We start from the raw sequence: 23172 nt of genomic DNA on the forward strand, positions 1-23172 counted from the left end.
ATGCTCAGTTAAAATATAACAAGAGAGGAAACGGAACACTAGTATGCTCAGTCAAAATATAACAAGGTGGAAATGGAGAGCTAGTATGCCCAGTTAAAATATAACAAGAAGGTGGAAATGGAGAGCTCGTATGCCCAGATAAAATATAACAAGGTGGAAATGGAGAGCTCGTATGCCCAGATAAAATATAAACAAGGTGGAAATGGAGAGCTCGTATGCCCAGTTAAAATATAAACAAGGTGGAAATGGAGAGCTCGTATGCCCAGTTAAAATATAAACAAGGTGGAAATGGAGAGCTAGTATGCCCAGTTAAAATATAACAGGGTGGAAATGGAGAGCTAGTATGTCCAGTTAAAATATAACAAAGGTGGAAATGGAGAGCTAGTATGCCCAGTTAAAATATAACAAGAAGGTGGAAATGGAGAGCTCGTATGCCCAGTTAAAATATAACAACAAGGTGGAAATGGAGAGCTCGTATGCACAGTTAAAATATAACAAGAAGGTGGAAATGGAGAGCTAGTATGCAGTTAAAATATAACAAGGTGGAAATGGAGAGCTAGTATGCACAGTTAAAATATAACAAGGTGGAAATGGAGAGCTAGTATGTCCAGTTAAAGCATGCGGTAATTATTACATATTCACGTGACCGTTTGTTGGCATGGAAACACATGTATACGCGTCATGTCAAATGTGTCTGGTAAGGATGCAGTCTGAGGAACTACTGGATAAAACCTTTGCATTAACACCAACCAATCTACACTGTCCAGACCATGGTTACCATCAGACAATTCTCCAAGTCAGAAAAACCTGTAGTGCCATATGGCCAGTCACAAAATAAGTGCCAATATTAAAGGCCCCTGTTATAAAATGCACGGTATCTGCTGCCACCTGCTGTTAGTAATGATTATTACAGGAATTCCCTGTAAAGCTCTCCTCGGTGTGCTGCAAACAGTAGTGTGTTTGAGTCATTACATTATACGGCTAAAGTAAGTCATGCAACATTATAGATGAAAGATACATGTATAAAATGTATCTTCAAATATTAATGAACATTAAACGTGTTCTAGTTGTGTGATGGAATTTGACCATGTAGATAGGCTCCAATTATACACACACATATCAGCTAGCCCACATGGAACATCTGATGGGCCAGGTTTACAAATACTTCTGAGGCTTAGTGAAATGACTCAGCATACAGACAAGTGGAATCAGGCAACAAGAAAATCTAAAAACTGTCTGCCTTTCATTGCGTATGTTCTTCCCACAAGAAAGATGTTTCAAACCATTGACAGCCCAAAAGCAGCCCTATACAATAAATATGCCCAGGACCATTCGCATCATGCTGGTGGAATGTAACCTGACCAGGAGACTAGCAGAGAGTCTGCAGTGCACAAGACTTTAGCAGGGGCCCCACAAAATATACAGATTTGCTAGTGAGCACTTCTGTTTGACATTTCTCATCAACTGTCAACAGACCAAAGAATGTCGAGCAAACAGCACCAGCCACATAAAAATGTCAGTTTGTTAGCACAGCACACTGCGTGCTTAGCAAAGTCTTAAAGCACTCCCTTCCATTTAAAAAAGGCTGGTGCCTGTGGCTGCCTGGCTGGGGCAAATATAAGGGGATGTGAACTATAAGGACACCAGTTATTCAGACAGGAGTATGGCAGTGGTGCTGCTAAGATGGGGAAGGTTGGGTTAGGACATTAGGTAGAGTGTAGCACTGTTTCCCCTAACATTACTGCTGACTTAAAGTAATACAATTCATTTGATAGATTGGTACTCATGTCACCACACCAAATCTTTTTGGATGCCAACTGGTTTCAATTGATTATGTTTGGGGCCTGCAGCGCTACACCTACCTCCAAATCAAGACCTGCCATTCACATGGTTATACAGTAATATAAAAAAGGTGGTTAAAGATTCTCATTTCTTGATTTATTTTTTTACAGTTTTTAAATAGTACATTCCTTCAAAAATACATGTATTTGCAGTCAGAGACTGACCGGCAGGCTTTAGTAAAGTATATAATTGGGGTCGTTGAACTAGCAGCTTTCTACCATTGATTTTCTGCAGATTATGTGTCTGAATATAGGTCTATACAACAACAAAACAAGTACCTTGAAACAGAGAGAGAAAAAAAAGAAAGTTAAATTTTGTCATCTAAATAATCTTTGGGTGTGAAAACGCAGTGAAGGGAAGTGTCATAGGTGAAGGTGGTAAACTATACAATGACACACTATACAATGTGATAACTTGTAGTTCTCTTATCTAAATCATCTAATACAAATCTAATTGAAAAATGTCCCTTTTAAGCTACGGTCATGATTAAATACAACTCAGGTCTTGATCATCACTTGTCTAGAAAAACAGTTATATAAAAAGTTTGACATTAAAAAAAAGATGCAGTTTAAAGTGAAGGTAAGTTCACTAGTCCAATGCACAAGACAAATCCAGCATAGAGAAAGATGATCTGTCCAGTTCCTACTTTCTGCGTCTGAAAGAAGGGATTGAGAAAAGAAGTGGAATTTGTCAACAGCAGTTGATTAGTCAATACTATGAAAACATGCAATGTTGTCAGTCAAAATCCCTACTGGAATGTGATACAAATGCTCACTTCTGATAGCCAATCTGGAGACCAAGACCCGAGCTTGTGCTTGCCACTGGTGCCTGTTGGGAGAAAACATATTTTATACCCTGGGTCACACCAAATGTCTAGCTGATTTATACCTTTATGAGCAGGTATCTTTACAAAACTCTAATGGCCGTTTTACTCCAGCCTAGGTGAATGAGTGATGGACAGCTTACCCTGTTCTCTCTGTCGTTCCAGTCCATCTGGTTCCCATCATGTTGTCCTGGCCCGTCGTCCGATGACCTCTTACGACTTCATGAAACAGAAAATATTCACATCAGGTCTCTGAATGACTTACACTAAAAACATAGCCAACATTTATTTCAAGAAGATGAGACAGTGATGTAATGTCCTCATCTCAACAGAAGATGATTTCTGATAGGGTTGCAAAAGGTTTCCAGAAACACCACTTGGAATATTCCTGGAAATAAGCATAAAATATGGAATCCTGCAAACAGGATTTCTGGAAACCTAGAAATGTTGGGAAAGTTATCAGAATTTTGCAACGCTAAACACAACGCACTATCTGGCAAAGTGTCTGCATAATAACAGATAGGTTGGCCAATGGGCATACCTTGAAGCAGTTGGGCATTCCTGTCTAAGCGTTTCGATGTCTGTGAACTGCACGGCTTGTCCTCCACCTCTCGTTCTGAATACGTCTCCCTGAAGATAGACAACTATCAGATTAAGAGATGTACCACGCAGAAAGACTCAAAGTGAGGGATACAAATGCATTCCCCTTCACAGGTAAATCAGGTACAGTGCATTCGGAAAGTATTCAGACCTCACGACTTTTCCACAGCCTTATTCTAAAATGGATTAAGAATTATTATTTTTGTAACTAAATCTATACATAATACCCCATAACAACAAAGAAGAGTTTTTATTAAATTTTAAATAAGTATTCAGACCCTTTGCTACGAGACTCAAAATTGAGCTCAGGTGCATCCTGTTTCCATTGATCATCCTTGAGATGTTTCTACAACTTGATTGGGGTCCACCTGTTGTAAATTCAATTGATTGGACATGATTTGGAAAGGCGCGCGCACACACACACACACACACACACACACACACACACACGTGAAGTTTGGAACCACTAAGATTCTAACTGAGCAATCGGGGGTGAAGAGCCTTTGTCAAGGAGGTGACCAAGAACCTGATGGTCACTGACAGAGCTCCAGAGTTCCTCTGAGGAGATGGGAGAACCTTCCAGAAGAACAACCATCTCTGCAGCACTCCACCAATCAGACCTTTATGGTAGAGTGGCCAGACGGAAGCCACTCCTCAAGAGAAGGCATAAGACAGCCCGCTTGGAGTTTGCCAAAAGGCACCTAAAGGACTCTCAGACCATGAGAAACCAGATTCTCTGCTCTTATGAAACCAAGAATGAACTCTTTGGCCTGAATTCCAAGCATCAGGTCTGGAGGAAACCTGGCACCATCCCTACGGTGAAGCATGGTGGCGGCAGCATCATGCTGTGGGGATGTTTGTAGCGTCATACCCAAGAAGACGAGGGTGTAATCGCTTCCAAAAAGGTACAAAGTACTGAGTAAAGGGTCTGAATACTTATGTAAATGTATCCATTATGGGGTATTGTGTCTAGATTGATGAGAGAAAAAAACAATTTAATCTGTGTTTGAATAAGGTTTTAACGTAACAAAATGTGGAAAAAGTCAAGGGGTCTGAACACTTTCCATGGTTGTAGCAGTACAAATCTCTATTTGAAACATTATTACTACTACTCATTGCTCAGGTAGCAATATTCTATAGTAGTCGGAAAGATTCAAACCCAAAAAGGTGAAAAAGTCTCAAATATGAGACAGAAACAAAAAAAAAAGACACCAATTGAGGAATTTTTTCCCCCTCTTTCTTTTTTACCTTGATCAGTTTGGTCTGAATCTCCCCATCGGAGGCGAGCTCCTGATGCGTGAGAACATACTTGTGGCATTTAGACAGAGCTTTCTCGCTGGCCGCTGACACCTTGATTGCATTGGGTATGATTGGCTGCATGACCGTGTCTAAATCCAAATTAGAGAGTGGTTTGTGATCTACCCATCGCTCCCCACCCGCTGAGTGTGAGCGTCTGTGGTGCAGGCGAATCGGTGTTCCCGTGGTCTGGTGGGTCCCATTTAAAACAGTGAGGAAAAGACAAAAATCAGGGAATTATTGACAGTTGTGGTGTTAAGGGCCATTGGGTTAGTAGTAGCAGCGTCTACGGCGGACCGGCGGCAGGCATTAGTGTGGGTAGAGTGGGCTGGCAAAACACAGGTGTTATTGTGGGTAAAGTGGGCTGGCAGAACATAAAGCCCATGGTTTATACACAGTATAGTTTGAGGTGTTATGTTTAACAGGTATAATTGGACAATCCTCTATGCTCTGGAGGTTCAAATGAATCGGATATGATGAAGATAATTTTCCTTCCTGTAAGCTAGGCTAATGGAAGACCAATGACAGGTATACTGTAAGTCAATATACAGTGGCAAGAAAAAGTAGGTGAACCCTTTGGAATTACCTGGATTTCTGCATTAATTGGTTGTCAAATTTGATCTGATCTTCATCTAAGTCACAACAATAGACAGTGTGCTGAAACTAATAAATTACTGTATTTCTCGTCTATATTGAATACATAATTTAAACATTCAGTGTAGGTTGTAAAAAGTATGTGAACCCCTAGGCTAATGACTTCTCCAAAAGCTAATTGGAGTCAGCTAACCTGGAGTCCAATCAATGACGTTGGTTAGAGCTGCCTTGCCATATAAAAAAAAAGAAACTCACAAAATGTGAGTTTGCTATTCAGAAGAAGCATTGCCTGATGTGAACCATGCCTCGAACAAAAGAGATCTCAGAAGACCTAAGATTAAGAATGGTTGACTTGCATAAAGCTGGAAAGGGTTACAAAAGTATCTCTAAAAGCCTTGATGTTCATCAGTCCACAGTAAGACAAATTGTCTATAAATGGAGAAAGTTCAGCAGTGTGGCTACTCTCCCTAGGAGTGGCCGTCCTGCAAAGATGACTGCAAGAGCACAGCTCAGAATACTCAATGAGGTTGAGAAGAATCCTAGTGTCAGCTAAAGACTTAAATAAATCTCTGGAACATGCTAACATCTGACGAGTCTAGGATACGTAAAACACTAAAACAAGAATGGTGTTCATGGAATAACACCACGGAAGCCACTGCTGTCCAAAAAAAAGCATTGCTGAATGTCTGACGTTTGCAAAAGAGTACCTGGATGTTCCACAGCGCTACTGGCAAAATATTCTGTGGACAGATTAAACTAAAGTTGTTTGGAAGGAACACACAACACTATGTGTGGAAGAAAATAAATATATGCACCGCACACCAACATGAAACCCTCAACCCAACTGTAAAGTATGGTGGAGGGAGCATCATGGTTTGGGGCTGCTTTGCTGCCTCAGGGCCTGGACAGCTTGCTATCAGACGGAAAAATGAATTCCCAAGTTATCAAGACATTTTGCAGGAGAATGTTAGGCTGTCTGTCTGCCAATTGAATCTCAACAGAAGTTGGGTGATGCAACAGGACAACAACCCAAAACACAGAAGTAAATCAACAGCAGAAGGGCTTCAGAAGAAAATACGCCTTCTGGAGTGGCCCAGTCAGAGTCCTGACCTCAACCTGATTGAGATGCCGTGGCATGACCTCAAGAGAGCAGTTCAGTTCATACCCAACATCCCAGGAATATTTCTGAACTGAAAAAGTTTTGTAAAAGAGAGGAATGTTTCAAAATTCCTCCAGACCGTTGTGCAGGTCTGATCCGACTACAGAAAACGTTTGATTGAGGTTATTGCTGCCAAAGGAGGGTCAACCTGTTATTAAATCCAAGGGATCACATACTTTTCCCACCCTGCATTGTGAATGTTTACAGTGTGATCAATGAAAAGTATAATTGTTTGTGTTATTAGTTTAAGCAGACTGTGTATATTGTTGTAACCGAGATGAAGATCAGATACATTTGTATGACCAATTTAGGCAGAAATCCAGGTATTTCACATACTTTCTCTTGCCACTGTATATACACATCAGTTGCCAACATTATGATTGAAACCAGGTTAGATATGAGTTTTATAGCAGCAATCTATAGCATTATGAATTGATGAATGGATTGTTTCATAAGAGTATTATTAGTACTTGGTAGTTTATTAGGATCCCCACTAGCGGTTGCTGAAGCAGCTACTCTTCCTGGGGTACACAAAAAGTCTGAGGAGATTTGTGAATATTGTATATGTGAAAGTGCTAAAAAATGTTACTTACTGTACGTAATACAGCCTACACTAGCGGACAATGTAACATAAAATGGGAGGATAATGGTGATGATAAATGTGATGACACCCTGGTTATCAGTCCTGTGGTGGCCATTACAGACAACCAAACACATATCAAGCAGCTACTGATGCAATTCTGCAGGATGATTGTTTAAGGGTCTACAAGCATAGCAGAACTAGCTACGGTACATCTACACACATACAAACACACAGATTAAAGCCTACAGGACTACAAGCATAGCAGATCTAACTACTGCAATATTAGCATCGCAATTTTTTGTTTCCATGGCTAAAATTAAAACACGAAACAGACCAAACTCTTGGGCCCTTTAAAAACCTGTTATATGGTAAATACTGTGTTATAGCTTGGAACATGACTCTGGAAGACAACATAGTGATGTTTGTTTCAACAAAAGGGCTGTTTTCCAGAAGTTAAATCCACTTTGTGTTTTGTTTTCTTGCCATGACACTAACGAGTATCGATACTGGTATCAGCCTGGTCCTAATAGCTAGCACATGTACAGTAGGTAAGTATACAAACCAAGCAGCTACAGTTCTATCCGGGTCTAGGGTGCAGTTCTATCCGGGTCTACAAGCATGGCAGATCCAGCTACTTAAAGTTCACCTCCTGATTTCCAAGACACAGATGAAGCCAAAAGCAGGACTATGCTTAATCTTTGTCTGGGAAACCAGTCCCTTAGGGTGAAATTCTAACACACACTAACCCTTGAACTTGACTCTAGGTCTAGCTCATATGTGTGGCTGGGGCCCGGGGCCTCTGTCTCAGGGGCCCATCGCTGGCCTCTCCTGCGGCCCACACTGCTGCTTCCGTATGGGGTCGTTCTTCCGTACGCTCCGGGTGTCCCGGGGGGGTCCCTACCTATGGGGAACCTCTGCTCCCACTCAGAGATGACGGAGGCTACTGAGAGACTACCAGCGGAGGAGGAGGGTGGAAGGGGGTGGCACTGAGCTGTGTTGACCTGGTGGTGGTAGCAGGAGGGAGTCTGGGAGTATTATATGAAGTCTGTAGCATGGCATCTACAACAGTGTATTCACAACGTTGTAGGTAACATTGTAACAAATAGAACCAACATGATGCCCTATTCGGGTACATGACAGACAATCATATCTGTTCTACAGCATACAAGTTTCTATCTGAACACTGTAATGTCACAAATGTCAGCAGAGTGAAACAGAGACACTACATGCAGGGGGCCAAAAACGGCGAGTCAGCAGAGTGAAACAGAGACACTACATGCAGGGGGCCAGTAACGGTCAGACAGCAGAGTGAAACAGAGACACTGCATGCAGGTGGCCAGTAACGGTGAGACAGCAGAGTGAAACAGAGACACTACATGCAGGGGGCCAGTAACGGTCAGACAGCAGAGTGAAACAGAGACACTACATGCAGGGGGCCAGTAACGGTCAGACAGCAGAGTGAAACAGAGACACTACATGCAGGGGGCCAGTAACGGTCAGACAGCAGAGTGAAACAGAGACACTACATGCAGGGGGCCAGTAACGGTCAGACAGCAGAGTGAAACAGAGACACTACATGCAGGGGGCCAGTAACGGCGAGACAGCAGAGTGAAACAGAGACACTACATGCAGGGGCCAGTAACGGTCAGACAGCAGAGTGAAACAGAGACACTACATGCAGGGGGCCAGTAACGGTCAGACAGCAGAGTGAAACAGAGACACTACATGCAGGGGGCCAGTAACGGTCAGACAGCAGAGTGAAACAGAGACACTACATGCAGGGGCCAGTAACGGTCAGACAGCAGAGTGAAACAGAGACACTACATGCAGGTGGCCAGTAACGGTCAGACAGCAGAGTGAAACAGAGACACTACATGCAGGGGGCCAGTAACGGTCAGACAGCAGAGTGAAACAGAGACACTACATGCAGGGGCCAGTAACGGCCAGACAGCAGAGTGAAACAGAGACACTACATGCAGGGGGCCAGTAACGGTGAGACAGCAGAGTAATAGTACATGTGGTCTAATGACACAGCACTTCAACCCACCATGCAACACAACGGTCCATCAACATTAGACTAGTTCCACAGTCAATATCTATTACAATAACATCAAATCACAAACATTTATAGCTGGAGCGATAGATGGATAGAGAAAGAAAGCGAGGGAGAGACGGAGAGGGAGAAAGAGAGGCAGTGACAGGGTGTAACAACTCACGGGCAGTGGCGAGCGAGATCTCTTCTCAGGGGCGCGAGGCTGGTCCGTCTCCCGGGAGGCCCTCTGGGGCTTGTCTGGGGGTGGTGGGGGACGCTGCTGCTCTGAGGTGGCGCTGCTGTTGCTCTCTGATACGATGGCCTTCAGCTGCTTCAGCTTCTCATCCTTCACCCACAGCTTGTTCTGCATCTCCAGCTGCTTGGCGTTCACACGACGCGCCTGAGGTAGCAAGAGGAAGACCAATGTTAACTACTCAACTTCAACAAAATGTAATAACCACCACACCTACCCTCAACTATGTTTATGACCCCCCCCCCCTCACAGTCTGGGGTTAGTTAGCAGCTGAGTGACCCCCCCCCCCCCCCCCCCCCGAGTCTGTGGTTAGTTAGCAGCTGACCCCCCCCCTCACAGTCTGGGGTTAGTTAGCAGCTGAGTGACCCCCCCCCACACACAGTCTGGGGTTAGTTAGGAGCTGAGTGACCCCCCCCCCACACAGTCTGGGGTTAGTTAGCAGCTGAGTGACCCCCCCCCCTCACAGTCTGGGGTTAGTTAGCAGCTGAGTGACCCCCCCCCCCTCACAGTCTGGGGTTAGTTAGCAGCTGAGTGACCCCCCCCCCTCACAGTCTGTGGTTAGTTAGCAGCGGAGTGACCCCCCCCCCCCCTCACAGTCTGGGGTTAGTTAGCAGCTGAGTGACTCCTCCCCCCCCTCAGTCTGGGGTTAGTTAGCAGCTGAGTGACTTCCCCCCCCCCCCCCTCAGTCTGGGGTTAGTTAGCAGCTGAGTGACCCCCCCTCACAGTCTGGGGTTAGTTAGCAGCTGAGTGACCCCCCCCTCACAGTCTGGGGTTAGTTAGCAGCTGAGTGACCCCCCCCCCCCTCCTCAGTCTGGGGTTAGTTAGCAGCTGAGTGACCCCCCCCCTCACAGTCTGGGGTTAGTTAGCAGCTGAGTGACCCCCCCACACAGTCTGGGGTTAGTTAGCAGCTGAGTTACCTCCCCCCCTCACAGTGGGGGAGGGCGGGCTGAGGGGAGGGAGGGCTGAGGGGAGGGAAGGAGGGCTGAGGGGAGGAGGGTAACACTTTACTTACACACTCCTTCTCCCACTGGTGTTTGGTGTCAGACACCATGCCCTGCATGCGTGCCTCCATGCGCTTCCTCTCCGACAGCTCCCGCTGCAGCCTCTGCTCACGGCTCTCCAGCTCCTGCTGCAGCGACCGCTTGTCCCCCTCATAGATATTGGTGGTCTTCTGAAGAATGTCAATCTGAGGGGGGGCATAAAAGGCATGTAAAAAGTTCAGGGCTGTACGAATGCATGGGTTTCAGTGATATAAAAATGCAGCTGAGGACAGGAGATGGAGAGAATGAGGCAAAGGGGGGGGAGAACAAGGCGGGGGAGGGGTAGAGAGATGGAGGACTTAGACTTCACCTTGTATTCCAGCATTTTGGATTTCTTCTCCAGCCGATCCATCTCATTCTTCTGGTTGAACATGATCTTGTCCTTCTCCCCTAGTTTACCCCACTGTTCATGGATGAAGTTCTCCTTGGCCATCAGGTGGCCATCAAACTCCTGGAGCATCGATTTCAGCGTGTTGGCTGTTGGAAAGGGGGAAAAGGAATGGAAATGAATCCATTGGTACAAATTTAACTTTACTCTTGTCCACTAAAGGTAGACAATATGTTTATACTAACTAAACATTTACGTATAGCAAAACATGCCATAAGAAAAGCCAGATAAACATCAAAAGACAACGATGAATTTAAATAGAGGAAGTCTGACATTTCAAACGCTAGACTAAATGTAGAGCTCTGAAGCCCGTAGTATTTTATTAGGATCCCCTTAAGATGTTGCTAAAGCAGCAGCTACTCTTCCTGGAGTCAACACAGAACATGACATAATACAGAACATTAACAGACAACAACAGAACTACAGTACATACATTTAAAATAAATAAAATAGGTCCTGTACTGACAAAATACCCTTCATTAGGTCTAAACTGGTCCGTACCAGTTCTGGTGTACTGCTCAGTGATCATCTGGCGGATGCGGTGCCTTCTCTCCAGCACCTCTATGAGGCGGGGCAGGATCTGCTCATCGGTGGGATCCACCAACTCACAGGCAGGCAGGGCCGGCAGGCTGTCCAGGAGCTGGTTCAGCACCGAGCCATCCTCTGAAAGATCAGTGGAGAACAGATTAACTTGACTCAACATTAGTGCTGCCTGAGGTGGTGGTCACATTGGACGGTTCTAACATCACCCATGTACAATTAGATGATTTAAAATTAGATGTGAAAGCCCTCCTGCTTTGTAGCATATATATATATATATATATATATATATATATATATATATATATATATATATATATATATATATATATATATATATATATATATATATATATATATATATATATATACACACACATATACACACACACACATACACACACATACACTGCTCAAAAAAATAAAGGGAACACTAAAATAACACATCCTAGATCTGAATGAAAGAAATGATCTTATTAAATACTTTTTTCTTTACATAGTTGAATGTGCTGACAACAAAATCACACAAAAATAATCAATGGAAATCCAATTTATCAACCCATGGAGGTCTGGATTTGGAGTCACACTCAAAATTAAAGTGGAAAACCACACTACAGGCTGATCCAACTTTGATGTAATGTCCTTAAAACAAGTCAAAATGAGGCTCAGTAGTGTGTGTGGCCTCCACGTGCCTGTATGACCTCCCTACAATGCCTGGGCATGCTCCTGATGAGGTGGCTGATGGTCTCCTGAGGGATCTCCTCCCAGACCTGGACTAAAGCATCCGCCAACTCCTGGACAGTCTGTGGTGCAACGTGGCGTGGTGGATGGAGCAAGACATGATGTCCCAGATGTGCTCAATTGGATTCAGGTCTGGGGAACGGGCAGGCCAGTCCATAGCAATAATGCCTTCCTCTTGCAGGAACTGCTGACACACTCCAGCCACATGAGGTCTAGCATTGTCTTGCATTAGGAGGAACCCAGGGCCAACCGCACCAGCATATGGTCTCACAAGGGGTCTGAGGATCTCATCTCGGCACCTAATGGCAGTCAGGCTACCTCTGGCGAGCACATGGAGGGCTGTGCGGCCCCCCAAAGAAATGCCACCCCACACCATGACTGACCCACCGCCAAACCGGTCATGCTGGAGGATGTTGCAGGCAGCAGAACGTTCTCCATGGCGTCTCCAGACTCTGTCCCGTCTGTCACATGTGCTCAGTGTGAACCTGCTTTCATCTGTGAAGAGCACAGGGCGCCAGTGGCGATTTTGCCAATCTTGGTGTTCTCTGGCAAATGCCAAACGTCCTGCACAGTGTTGGGCTGTAAGCACAACCCCCACCTGTGGACGTCGGGCCCTCATACCACCCTCATGGAGTCTGTTTCTGACCGTTTGAGCAGACACATGCACATTTATGGCCTGCTGGAGGTCATTTTGCAGGGCTCTGGCAGTGCTTCTCCTGCTCCTCCTTTCACAAAGGCGGAGGTAGCGGTCCTGCTGCTGGGTTGTTGCCCTCCTACGGCCTCCTCCACGTCTCCTGATGTACTGGCCTGTCTCCTGGTAGCACCTCCATGCTCTGGACACTACGCTGACAGACACAGCAAACCTTGCCACAGCTCGCATTGATGTGCCATCCTGGATGAGCTGCACTACCTGAGCCACTTGTGTGGGTTGTAGACTCCGTCTCATGCTACCACTAGAGTGAAAGCATCGCCAGCATTCAAAAGTGACCAAAACATCAGCCAGGAAGCATAGGAACAGAAGTGGTCTGTGGTCACCACCTGCAGAACCACTCCTTTATTGGGGGTGTCTTGCCAATTGCCTATAATTTCCACCTGTTGTCTATTCCATTTGCACAACAGCATGTGAAATGTATTGTCAATCAGTGTTGCTTCCTAAGTGGACAGTTTGATTTCACAGAAGTGTGATTGACTTGGAGTTACATTGTGTTGTTTAAGTGTTCCCTTTATTTTTTTGAGCAGTATATATATATATATATATATATATATATATATATATATATATATCTCGCTCTCTCTCTGTGATTATGTATGTGTACATACCGGTGTTGTTGGGTCCCCCAGGGCGCTCCTCCTGGCGTCGTGACAACTCATCTCTGAAGGCCTGGTTCCGGTGTCTCCGCCCCGCCGCCAGGCTGCAAATGGGCCTGTCCACCGGCCGCGCCACTTCAACCTCCTGGGTCAACTCCGCAAAGCGCATGACCAACTGAAGGAACACACACACGGTTACGTCTTGTTGATATTTCCGTTTTTTAGGGCTGTTATTGGGATCTAACTCAGGTCAGTTACCATGGTTTCTTAGGGCTGTTATTGGGATCTAACTCAGATCAGTTACCATGGTTTCTTCATAGTCGTCGGCTTTAGGGTTGACACACACAACCATGCGGACTTTCCCTTCACCGTCAAAATAGTTCTTGAACAGATGAGTGACTTTAGAGTCTCTGTAAGGAACCATCTGAAACAAAAACACACAGTATCATTGTGTTACTTTATGACATAATATCAGAGCTTGACTCATCTGGTCTACAGTTTTATCAAGTACACAGAGATTCATTCAAAGTGACCAACCCGGTTTGTTCCACACATCTGGTTCTCTCTGAGGACTTCTATACAGGTGCGTAACGTCATCAGGGACTGGTTGATGTTGCCTGGGGAAAGAGTGAAGATGCCAGGTAAAGATGGGTGCATGTTGTGAAGCTGTCAGTAGGTCAGTACTAGTCTGGGTACCAGTCTGTTTAGCCATGATTCCAGTCCTGCCATGCTTAACATGTGGTATATGACATAGAGCACAAGGAGTAGAATGTTAGCTAAACAGACTGGTCCCCAGGCTAGGTCAGTGGTGCTGTTAGACAAACAGAATGTTAGCTAAACAGACTGGGTCCCCAGGCTAGGTCAGTGGTGCTGTTAGACAAACAGAATGTTAGCTAAACAGACTGGTCCCCAGGCTAGGTCAGTGGTACTGTTAGACAAACAGAATGTTAGCTAAACAGACTGGTCCCCAGGCTAGGTCAGTGGTACTGTTAGACAAACAGAATGTTAGCTAAACAGACTGGGTCCCCAGGCTAGGTCAGTGGTGCTGTTAGACAAACAGAATGTTAGCTAAACAGACTGGTCCCCCAGGCTAGGTCGGTTGTGCTGTTAGACAAACAGAATGTTAGCTAAACAGACTGGTCCCCAGGTTAGGTCAGTGGTGCTGTTAGACAAACAGAATGTTAGCTAAACAGACTGGTCCCCAGGCTAGGTCAGTGGTGCTGTTAGACAAACAGAATGTTAGCTAAACAGACTGGTTCCCCAGGCTAGGTCAGTGGTACTGTTAGACAAACAGAATGTTAGCTAAACAGACTGGTTCCCCAGGCTAGGTCAGTGGTGCTGTTAGACAAACAGAATGTTAGCTAAACAGACTGGTCCCCAGGCTAGGTCAGTGGTACTGTTAGACAAACAGAATGTTAGCTAAACAGACTGGTCCCCAGGCTAGGTCAGTGGTGCTGTTAGACAAACAGAATGTTAGCTAAACAGACTGGTCCCCAGGCTAGGTCAGTGGTGCTGTTAGACAAACAGAAAAGTAAAGGATTTTTCTATGGGTCCCACGTTGTCAGCTCACCTGCTTCCCGGAGGCGGCTGCCCTCTGCTTTAGTCCTGCTGGTGCGTTCACTCCCTGCCAGGTCCACCAGACACAGCTGGCTAACAGTCACCTGGTTCTTGTCCTGTAACACAGCCAGGCTAGGCTATCAGAGCTGGCACTGGTTGAAGTCCACGTGGTCCAGTGATAGCTGTTAGCATGCCTGCTCTGTATTGGGTCTTCTAGTGAAACATACATGAACTAACACAGCTTCTACTAGTGAAGGAGCAACAGATATTCATTGTGCTAGTTCACATAGTAATTAAAGGATGTTTGAGTTTGTTATCTTAAGATTAGGTCAAGGCAGGGATAGAGTATGCCAGCCCACCGGGCCCAGGCTAGTACAGGTCACACTGGGCTGGTAGAACATTTTCCCAACTAGCCTCCTGGCTAGTGACATTTTATATTTTCAGATATCGCGTGGCACAGACATTAGACCCAGGCTACTAAAAAAGTGTGGTGTACTAGCCTGGCTGGCCAGTGCCCAAAATCCTTGTTCCATCCCTGGGACAAGGTAGTGGATTTTGGCTTCACTTCTATATGAAGAACTGTATCGGCAAGATCTAAAGATGTAAGGTTCAAAGTCACCTGTAGAATGTGGTCTCCATCTGCATCCAGCGGAGCTTGTGCAAGTTTGACAATAAACACACTGTGAGAGCGACTGGACTCGCGATTCAGCTGAGTATCGGCAATCCTCCTTTTCTTTTGACCTGGACAAAAGCAAATACTGTAGACTAATACAATCGGAGGGAAAAAAGATTTTTCCTTCAAAAGAAATGACTAAAACCCCACTCACCCCGCCAAAACACTTGGAATGCTTCCTCTGTGGACTTCACCTCGACCTCTGTGCATCCTGACACATACATGTTGTGGTTCTGGTCCTCACGTAAAATTTTTGATTGAGGCGGTCTGCAACCGTGGAGAGCAACAATACGGTTAACCACCACACAGCCTACAACAAATAAACTAGACTAACCACTAGCAAAAAGTCAACATGACTATGTTAAATCAACGGTTATGACTGTTCAAAACAGTCACCGGGTAAAAGACATGCATTATGTCGAGCTTCCCAGCCGCAGCACAGATCAGTTTCACCACAGCCATTCAAGGATGTGTTTACACCAATCTCATGATCATCAGCAGAGGTTAAAAGCACTACCTCTCCAAAGGCAACCAGAGACAGAGGAATAAAAGCAAATAGTTACTCCAAAAGGTAATACTACATGTTTAAATGTATATACTACATACCACTCATATTATATGCAGGGTTCTAGATTGGGAGGGGATGTAGTGGACGGATGATGGTACCATATGTATTATATGCAGGGTTCTAGATTGGGAGGGGATGATGGTACCATACGTATTATATGCAGGGTTCTAGATTGGGAGGGGATGATGGTACCATACGTATTATATGCAGGGTTCTAGATTGGGAGGGGATGATGGTACCATACGTATTATATGCAGGGTTCTAGATTGGGAGGGGATGATGGTACCATACGTATTATATGCAGGGTTCTAGATTGGGAGGGGATGTAGTGGAGGGATGATGGCTAGATAATTCTGCCATGTTTTTATACTTTTAAACTGTATACACTTATCCTGGGACCAGATATATGAAACTGCTTCTATGAAACAGCTAGTTGATCAGTGTGGTCCCAGGCTAGTTCTAAACTAACCACGTACATCAACTCAGGGATCCGCAGAGGTGTGTCTCCACCGGGTCGCCTAACAAAGACAAAACATTTCACATCTCTAACCTTCAATACATCTTACATTGACTGGTGCATTCTTCACACTAAAATTAACTGTAGAAGATACAAATGACAGGAAAGACATGCGGTAGGACCACTCTTGCAGAATGATTTACTGGTCTCCCTTAACATATCTTTCCAATGAAATTACACAAAAATACATAACTACTGGTAGCACAACAAAGCCTGGACTTACTTGTGTCGTATGGGGTCTATTGGAGCTTCTTCCAGCAGATCGTAGATGTAGTTATTGTATATTTCTATGTAGGACACAAACACACTGTAACAGCTGTCCTCGTCAACTCCCTCGCATTTGCAAGCCTCCTCTGGACTGATCATGTCTGCGAACTCTGGGTCAGGTTTTTGCCTGAAGGACAGAACCAACACAAAACCTCAGTCTCAAACCAGCTTCAACAATCAAGAAAGTGAAGTGGTCATTTATTTTTGCCATTTCCAATATCATTTCAACAGGTTGTCTTTTTGTCATCCAAATAGTCTCTGAAACACTCAAATCAATGCATGAAAGATGTCAATAACCTAGCATCTATTTACATCTGAGGATGATCACAAATATGTGCACGAAACATGTTTGGCTTCTAAAACCAATGCATACTTTGAGGACGGTGTTTTGGGCACTGTGGACTGTTGATTTGATTCTCTCTTCTGTCTCTCCAGGAGAGCGTCCACCTGACCTTGGATCTCCATGCCATTCTTATCGTCGGTCCTAAACACCTACAAGATTGAACATTTGAAAGCTAGACGTTACATTTAGTGCTGAACCCTTTACATTTGGAGAACCTGAAACTCATATAGTAAAATAATATTGGCTTTTTTGCACATATTAGCTGTTGAATAAAATGGCCTACTCAAAGTTAAGTCTCTCACAAGCACTTGATTGGCTAGTGTACCAACACATCCAGTTCAATGTATAAATCTCTGATGAAAAGACATGGACAAAAGCATACAATGATGCCCTGTAGGAACAGAGTTTACACCCAGAGATATGACGTAAAATAAGTCTTACAAATCTCTTGGCCTGTAATGGACCGATGCTGTTGAATAGCATGTCCAGAGAGCGGGGGAGGAGACCACCTTCTCCAGGAGAGCCTGTCATGGTAAACGTCTTTCCACTGCCTGTGACGCCATAAGTGAAAAGCAATCCTATGGACAGCAAAGAAAAACAAAAATCGCCGCTCAACACCCTGTCGAAACCGAATACTTTAAAAACGTATGCGTTATTAAAAATAAACGAGCAGTTTCGGTCACTTACCATTCTTGCAGTGAATGAGGTCATCCACAAGTGGTTTGGCAACATCCTCAAACAACTCTATTTGGGAGGTTTGGATCCCAAACACTTTTTTGAAGGAGTACTGAGTCTGTGAAAGAACACGTTCATTATGAGATGACATCATAGAGAGAGACGGTCTGTGAAAGAACACGTTCATTATGAGATGACATCAGAGAGACGGTCTGTGAAAGAACACGTTCATTATGAGATTACATCAGAGAGACGGTCTGTGAAAGAACACGTTCATTATGAGATGACATCAGAGAGAGACGGTCTGTGAAAGAACACGTTCATTATGAGATGACATCAGAGAGAGACGGTCTGTGAAAGAACACGTTCATTATGAGATGACATCAGAGAGAGACGGTCTGTGAAAGAACACGTTCATTATGAGATGACACCAGAGAGAGACGGTCTGTGAAAGAACACGTTCATTATGAGATGACATCAGAGAGAGACGGTCTGTGAAAGAACACGTTCATTATGAGATGACATCAGAGAGAGACGGTCTGTGAAAGAACACGTTCATTATGAGATGACACCAGAGAGAGACGGTCTGTGAAAGAACACGTTCATTATGAGATGACATCATAGAGAGAGACGGTCTGTGAAAGAACACGTTCATTATGAGATGACATCATAGAGAGAGACGGTCTGTGAAAGAACACGTTCATTATGAGATAACATCATAGAGAGAGACGGTCTGTGAAAGAACACGTTCATTATGAGATGACATCAGAGAGAGAGACGGTCTGTGAAAGAACACGTTCATTATGAGATGACATCAGAGAGACGGTCTGTGAAAGAACACGTTCATTATGAGATGACATCAGAGAGACGGTCTGTGAAAGAACACATTCATTATGAGATGACACCAGAGAGAGACGGTCTGTGAAAGAACACGTTCATTATGAGATGACATCAGAGAGAGACGGTCTGTGAAAGAACACGTTCATTATGAGATGACACCAGAGAGAGACGGTCTGTGAAAGAACACGTTCATTATGAGATGACACCAGAGAGAGACGGTCTGTGAAAGAACACGTTCATTATGAGATGACACAGGAAGATGCATCATGGAGCGAGAGAGAGACATGTAATGTAGTTAGCTGTGTTACACCTGTACCTCTTTGTATTCGCCATTGCGGTTGGCTTTGATGCCATCAGGAGCATGCAGCTGAATGGTGGTGCTGCTGATCATTTCAATACAACACTCCTCATCTGTAGCTCCTAAAGGGCGGATACGGCAGTACACCTGCACACAGCAAATCACCATACTGTAAGGCGTGTTATTCACTAGCTACATACAGATTATTTTGTCATTATCAACTTGCTTTTTGTAACTATTAATTGAGGTGACAGCGACCAACTTACACCAACTGGGTCTTTTTGTGTGTGGGATGTTTTCTTCAGGGCAGGCCTCCGTGGAGTTTTGCCCTTTCTGTGAAATGAATGAGGGGCATTTAGAGGTTGAGTAGCTACAGTACATTTACACAGTGATGGACTTGGAGAAAGTGGCTGAAAAAAACACTGCAGCAAGACATGGCTAGCATAACTAACACAGTTAGCTACAAATACAGAAGACAGCAGATCCGACCCGCTTGCTTACAGCTGCACTTGGGTCAGACAGGCTTCCTGTGTAGATTAAGACTTCAGTTAGTGCTAAACACAGCTGCTAGAATCTTGACTAGAACCAGAAAACGTGATCATATTACTCCAGTGCTAGCCTCTCTAGACTGGCTACCTGTCAAGGCTAGGGCTGATTTAAAGGTTTTACTGCTAACCTACAAAGCATTACATGGGCATGCTCCGACCTACCTTTCCGATTTGGTCCTGCCATACATACCTACACGTACGCTACGGTCACAAGACACAGGCCTCCTTACTGTCCCTAGAATATCAAAGCAAACAGCTGGAGGCAGGGCTTCCTCCTATAGAGCTCCATTTTTATGGAATGGTCTGCCTATCCATGTGAGAGACGCAGACTCGGTCTCAACCTTTAAGTCGTTATTGAAGACTCATTCATCTCTTCAGTAGGTCCTATGATTGAGTGTAGTCTGGCCCAGGAGTGGAGGTGAACAGAAAAGCACTGGAGCAACGAACCGCACTTGCTGTCTCTGTCTGGCCGGTTCCCCTCTCTCCACTGGGATTCTCTGCCTCAAACCCTAGTGGTGCTTTGGCAAAGTGGGTGGGGTTATATCCTGCCTGTTTGGCCCAGCCCGGGGGTATCGTCAGACGGGGCCACAGTGTCTCCCGACCCCTCCGGTCTCAGCCTCCCGTATTTGTGCTGCAATAGTTTATGTGTCGGGGGGCTAGGATCAGTCTGTTATATCTGGAGTATTTCTCCTGTCTGAATTTAAGTGTGCTCTCTAATCCTCTCTCGGAGGACCTGAGCCCTAGGACCATGCCTAAGGACTACCTGGCCTGATGACTCCTTGCTGTCAGAGACCTGGCCGGGTGGTGCCAGAATAACAACCTATCCCTCAACGTAACCAAGACTAGGGAGATGATTGTGGACTACAGGAAAAGGAGGACCGAGCACACCCCCATTTCTCATCGATGGGGCTGTAGTGGAGCAGGTTGAGAGCTTCAAGTTCCTTGGTGTCCACATCACCAACAAACTAGAATGGTCAAAACACACAAAGACAGTTGTGAAGAGGGCACGACAAAGTCTATTCCCTCTCAGGAAACTAAAAAGATTTGGCATGGGTCCTGAGATCCTCAAAAGGTTCTACAACATCGAGAGCATTCTGACTGGTTGCATCACTGCTTGGTACGGCAATTGCTCGGCCTCTGACCGCAAGGCACTAGAGGGCAGTGCGCACGGCCCAGTACACAACTGGGGCAAAGCTGCCTGCCATCCAGGACCTCTACACCAGGCAGTGTCTGAGGAAGGCCCTAAAAATTGTCAAAGACCCCAGCCACCCCAGTCATAGACTGTTCTCTCTACTACCGCATGGCAAGCAGTACCAGAGTGCCAAGTCTAGGACAAAAAGGCTTCTCAACAGTTTTTACCCCCCAAGCCATAAGACTCCTGAACAGGTAATCAAATGGCTACCTGGACTATTTGCATTGTGTGCCCCCCCACCCCCCCCAACCCCTCTTTTTTACACTGCTGCTGCTACTCTCTGTTTATCATATATGCATAGTCACTTTAACTATACATTCATGTACATACTACCTCAATTGGGCCGACCAACCAGTTCTCCCACACATTGGCTAACCAGGCTATCTGCATTGTGTCCCACCCACCACCCCCTCTTTTACGCTACTGCTACTCTCTGTTCATCATATATGCATAGTCATTTTAACCATATCTACATTTACATAATAATGTACATACTACCTCAATCAGCCTGACTAACCGGTGTCTGTATGTAGCCTGTCTTTTTACTGTTTTATTTCTTTACTTACCTATTGTTCACCTAATACCTTTTTTGCACTATTGGTTAGAGCCTGTAAGTAAGCATTTCACTGTAAGGTCTACACCTGTTGTATTCGGTGCATGTGACAAATAAACTTTGATTTGTCCACAGTCCACCTGGTCATACTGCTGCTCCAGTTTCAACTGTTCTGCCTGCGGCTATGGAACCCTGACCTGTTCACCAGACATGCTACCTGTCCCAGACCTGCTGTTATCAACTCTCTAGAGACAGCAGGAGCGGTAGAGATTATTTTTTTCACCTTTATTTAACCAGGTAGGCCGGTTGAGAACAACTGCGACCAAAGCAGTGTGACAAAAAACAGACTTACACATGGAACAAACAAATGTACAGTCAATAACACAATAGAAAAAGTCTATATACAGTGTGTGCAAATGAGATAAGATTAGGGAGGTAAGGCAATAAATAGGCCGTAGTGACGAAGTAATTACAATTTAGCAATTAAACACTGGAGTGATAGATGTGCAGATACTCTGATCGGCTATGAAAAGCCAACTGACATTTACTCACGAGGTGCTGACCTGTTGCACCCTCTACAACCACTGTGATTATTATTATTTGACCCTGATGGTCATCTATGAACATCTTGGCCATGTTCTGTTAAAATATCCACCCGGCACAGCCAGAAGAGGACTAGCCACCCCTCATAGCCTGGTTCCTCTCTAGGTTCCGGTCTTTCTAGGGAGTTTTTCCTAGCCACCGTGCTTCTACACCTACATTGCTTGTTGTTTGGGGTTTTAGGCTGGGTTTCTGTACAGCACTTTGTGACATCTGATGTAAGAAGGGCTTTATAAATACATTTGATTGACCATGGAGCCAGCACCATATGTTTCTCGGAAAACTGTCCATTTCGTCCTCATGCTAGGTAGCAGAAGCCATAGCAGTCATTTTGGACTGGCAGTGTCAGCCAATCAACTCCTTTTCTTGTTCAACTTGACATGCCATTCCATAATGGCCGATGTGGCTACTACTAGCTAGCATTAGGACAGATGGCAGTTTACTTAAAAACAAACAGTTGTTCAATCTTATTGGTGTAACTATTGGGATAATGGGACAATTCGGAGTACAAGGTATTTCTTCACTCCTGCATTGAGGTACCTTTCCGATATGTCTTGCACTGGTTCCTTCTGCCTTAAGCTACACAGTTAGCCTGTCAGACCCTGGTGCAGTTGTAAGCAAGCGGGTCGGATCTGCTGGCTACAAAATCAGCCCACCCTTCAGAAAAGTGTACATGTTCAAGTCAACAGCGCAAACTGATGGCTCAATTTGTGTTGGCTAACGTCTATGCATTATGTTGGAGTAGCTTGCTAAGCTGGCAAACATTACATTCGACATGATACTTAGCTAGCTAGCCACAGTTGGCGTGATATCTATCAATCAAGGTTATCTGCCGGTCTAGCTAGTTTAGTTAGCTAGAATGCTAACTACTAGCCACCTTGTTCGCTATCGTTATTAAACTGCTTACGAATATAACCACAATTTTTAACTAACGAAAACTTTACATAATAGTACAGTATTGTACTTACGCAGGTCTTTGCATTTTTTATGTTGCCTTTGTTTATCTTTCCCCTTAAATTCGGTGAGCTTCTTCAGTTTTTGAAAATTCCCTCTCGTGTGACGTCACGTAGGTGTTGGTGGTTTTGAGCCAGTAAAAACGCAGACAGCTTCATCCGTATGTGAAGGAAGCCCCGCCCCCACACTTGGTTTCCCCAAATGACCTTCTTACCTACCCTGACCGAAAACCTGGGATCAGCTGAGTGTGTGCTGCACACTTCTGCATTATCATTTGTTGGGAATAAAACTAACCATGTCTTCAATAATCATTCAATAAAAAAATATTGTGTACAATGTCTATTTCAAGAATATTGTGCATATGATAAAATCCAAAGTGATCCTCTAG

At 44.7% G+C, this 23172-nt stretch overlaps 1 protein-coding gene across 4 annotated transcripts; it reads right to left on the bottom strand.

Moving 5' to 3' along the window:
• Nucleotides 1–1919: 1919 nt before the first annotated feature.
• Nucleotides 1920–22999, bottom strand: LOC115166799 (kinesin-like protein KIF23). Of its 4 annotated transcripts, XM_029720622.1 has the most exons (23): nt 22799–22999; nt 19204–19270; nt 18956–19084; nt 17812–17917; nt 17566–17702; nt 17155–17273; nt 16738–16908; nt 15584–15696; nt 15376–15497; nt 14770–14872; nt 13737–13816; nt 13504–13623; nt 13212–13374; nt 11112–11273; nt 10533–10699; nt 10195–10368; nt 9114–9329; nt 7644–7898; nt 4514–4750; nt 3207–3295; nt 2809–2884; nt 2618–2670; nt 1920–2497 (listed from the first exon to the last, which is right to left on the bottom strand). In XM_029720622.1, the coding sequence occupies exons 1-23, from the start codon at nt 22810–22812 to the stop codon at nt 2485–2487; spliced, it is 2886 nt and encodes a 961-aa protein (XP_029576482.1). In that variant the 5' UTR covers nt 22813–22999; the 3' UTR covers nt 1920–2484. The 4 variants fall into 4 exon arrangements, with proteins under 4 accessions (XP_029576482.1, XP_029576483.1, XP_029576484.1 ...); XM_029720623.1 differs by lacking the exon at nt 4514–4750 and having other exon boundaries at nt 22799–22998; XM_029720624.1 differs by lacking the exon at nt 7644–7898 and having other exon boundaries at nt 22799–22996.
• Nucleotides 23000–23172: the final 173 nt, after the last annotated feature.

Source organism: Salmo trutta, chromosome 29 (assembly GCF_901001165.1).
Source record: "Salmo trutta chromosome 29, fSalTru1.1, whole genome shotgun sequence".
In the NCBI taxonomy this organism is placed as follows: Eukaryota; Metazoa; Chordata; class Actinopteri; order Salmoniformes; family Salmonidae; genus Salmo; species Salmo trutta.